Genomic DNA, 2752 nt, shown 5'->3' on the forward strand with positions numbered 1-2752 from the left:
CGCCCGCTGGCCCGCAGGTGCCCCAGCCTGTGCTGCCGGCCCCGCTGTCTGCCCCACTGTCTGCCCCGCAGGCTGTGCACTGCCCATCCATCATCTGGCAGGCCCCCAAAGGTCAGCCCCCAGTGCCACACGAGATACCAACGTCAATGGAGTTCCAGGAGGTGCAGCAGACACAGGCTCTGGCCTGGCAGGCCCAGAAGGCCCCCACCCACTTCTGGCAGCCCTTGCCTGCCCAGGAGGCCCAGAGGCAGGCTCCCCCCATGGTCCAGCTGGAGCAGCCCTTTCAGGGAGCCCCGCCCTCCCAAAAAGCTGTGCAAATCCAGCTACCCCCCCAGCAGGCCCAGGCCTCGGGTCCGCAAGCCGAGCTGCCCACACTGCAGCTCCAGCCCTCCTGGCAGACACCGCCTGCGGTCTTGCAGGCCCAGCCCGGACCCCCCCTAGCAGCGGCAAATTTTCCCCTGGGTTCCGCTAAATCATTGATGACTCCATCAGGAGAATCCAGGGCCTCTTCTATAGACCGCAGGGGCTCCTCTAAAGAGCGCAGGACCTCCTCAAAGGAGCGCAGGGCCCCTTCAAAAGACCGCATGATCTTTGCTGCCACCTTCTGTGCTCCCAAGGCAGTGTCAGCTGCGCGAGCACACTTGCCAGCCACCTGGAAAAACTTGCCTGCCACACCGGAGACCTTTGCTCCCTCCTCAAGTGTCTTCCCAGCTACCTCCCAGTTTCAGCCTGCCTCTCTGAATGCCTTTAAAGGCCCCTCTGCTGCCTCAGAGACCCCAAAGTCACTGCCATATGCTCTGCAGGATCCCTTTGCCTGTGTAGAGGCCCTGCCTGCAGTTCCATGGGTCCCACAGCCCAACATGAATGCCTCAAAGGCATCCCAGGCAGTGCCCACCCTCCTGATGGCTACAGCAGCTGCCCCCCAGGCAACTGCCACCACTCAAGCGGCCTCCAAGACCTCCGTCGAGATGCCACGCCGCTCTGGCAAGGCCACCCGGAAGAAGAAGCATCTGGAAGCCCAAGAGGACAGCCGTGGCCATACGCTGGCCTTTCATGACTGGCAGGGCCCAAGGCCCTGGGAGAATCTGAATCTGAGTGACTGGGAGGTCCAAAGCCCTGTCCAGGTCTTGGGGGACTGGGAGCACCCAAACACCCCCCGTGGCCTGAGTGGCTGGGAGGGCCCTAGCACCTCCAGGATCCTGAGCGGCTGGGAAGGGCCCAGCACATCCTGGGCCCTGAGTGCCTGGGAGGGCCCGAGCACCTCCAGGGCTCTGGGTCTCTCTGAAAGCCCAGGGACCCCTCTGCCTTTGGTTGTGTCTGAGGTTGCAGGTGTCTCTCCGGGATCCAGTGCCACCCAGGATAATTCCAAGGTGGAGGCACAGTCCTTGTCTCCCTTGGATGAGAGAGCAAATGCATTGGTGCAGTTCCTCTTAGTCAAGGACCAAGCCAAGGTGCCTGTCCAGCGCTCGGAGATGGTGAAAGTCATCATCAGAGAGTATAAAGATGAGTGCTTAGATATCATCAACCGTGCCAACAATAAGCTAGAGTGTGCCTTTGGTTATCAATTGAAAGAAATTGATACCAAAAACCACGCTTATATTATCATCAACAAGCTGGGCTACCAGGCAGGGGATTTGATGGCATCCTGTTTAGACAGGCCCAAGTTCGGCCTCCTCATGGTGGTCTTGAGCCTCATCTTTATGAAAGGCAATTGTGTCAGGGAGGATTTGATCTTTCATTTTCTGTTCAAGTTAGGGTTGGATGTCCGGGAGACGAATGGTCTCTTTGGAAATACTAAGAAGCTCATCACCGAAGTGTTTGTCAGGCAGAAGTACCTGGAGTACAGGCGAGTCCCCTACACTGAGCCCGCAGAGTATGAGTTCCTCTGGGGCCCTCGAGCGTTCCTGGAAACGAGCAAGATGCTTGTCCTGAGGTTTTTGGCCAAGCTCCATAAGAAAGATCCACGGTGCTGGCCATTCCATTACCTTGAAGCGCTGGCAGAATGTGAGTGGGAGGACACAGATGAGGATGAACCTGACGGCAGTGACAGTGCCCGCGGCCCCACCAGCAGGCCCCCTCCCCGCTAACAGGTGTAGCAGAGATCTCGCTCCCGTGTTGCCCTGGCCAGAGGCCACTGACGGGGTGGGGGGACATTTCTGTTTCTGGTGTTTGTGTTCCAGTTCCACGCGTGCAAGTTTGGATTTTCAACTTGGTTTCGTATCTGCCAAAGCTTTGTACATCTTTCATGTGGTGTTGATTTCAATCGGCTACTGTTCTGTTCTGTATTTCGGCATCTGTATTTTTAAGTGAGATCTGTGGTTCTCTGTTTTGTGTTATAATTGTTATGTTTTGGTATCAGCTTTGTGCTGGCTTTGTGAAAGGAATCGAGAAGCTATCCATCTCATTCGGGTATAGTTCATGTAGCATTGTAATCAGTTGTTCTTTGAATGTTCAAATGACTCATCAGTATAAACTGTCTACAGAGAAGTAAATATCTATATCTATATATATAAATATACTTTCAGCATAACAGAAGTGTTTGTCTTTATTCTAATTTTTACACTAGATGGTGGAAGCCAAGTTTTGCTGTAGTCTCTGAATAGACATGAATACCAAGACTACTCTCAGTCATAGAAAAAACCACGGTGGTGGAATTGTTTTCCAAAGGGAGTACTCCATTCATCTTTATAAGGATGCAGTCATTTCAGTGGGTGGTAAAACATAAGATTTCCATTAAACCAAAACAAAACTC

At 54.0% G+C, this 2752-nt stretch overlaps 1 protein-coding gene across 1 annotated transcript in view; it reads left to right on the forward strand.

Annotated features, from left to right (window-relative positions):
* LOC105523495 (proline-rich protein 36) overlaps positions 1-2530 on the forward strand; it is a 4527-nt gene extending 1997 nt beyond the window's left edge. Inside the window, exon 3 of the mRNA XM_011958310.1 lies at positions 6-2530. Within this exon, the coding sequence (XP_011813700.1) occupies positions 6-2087 (2082 nt within the window). The 3' untranslated portion in view covers positions 2088-2530. The remainder of the gene's footprint in view (positions 1-5) is intronic.
* The last annotated feature ends 222 nt before the right edge of the window (positions 2531-2752 follow it).

Source organism: Colobus angolensis, unplaced genomic scaffold, assembly GCF_000951035.1.
Source record: "Colobus angolensis palliatus isolate OR3802 unplaced genomic scaffold, Cang.pa_1.0 Scaffold467, whole genome shotgun sequence".
Classification (NCBI taxonomy): Eukaryota; Metazoa; Chordata; class Mammalia; order Primates; family Cercopithecidae; genus Colobus; species Colobus angolensis.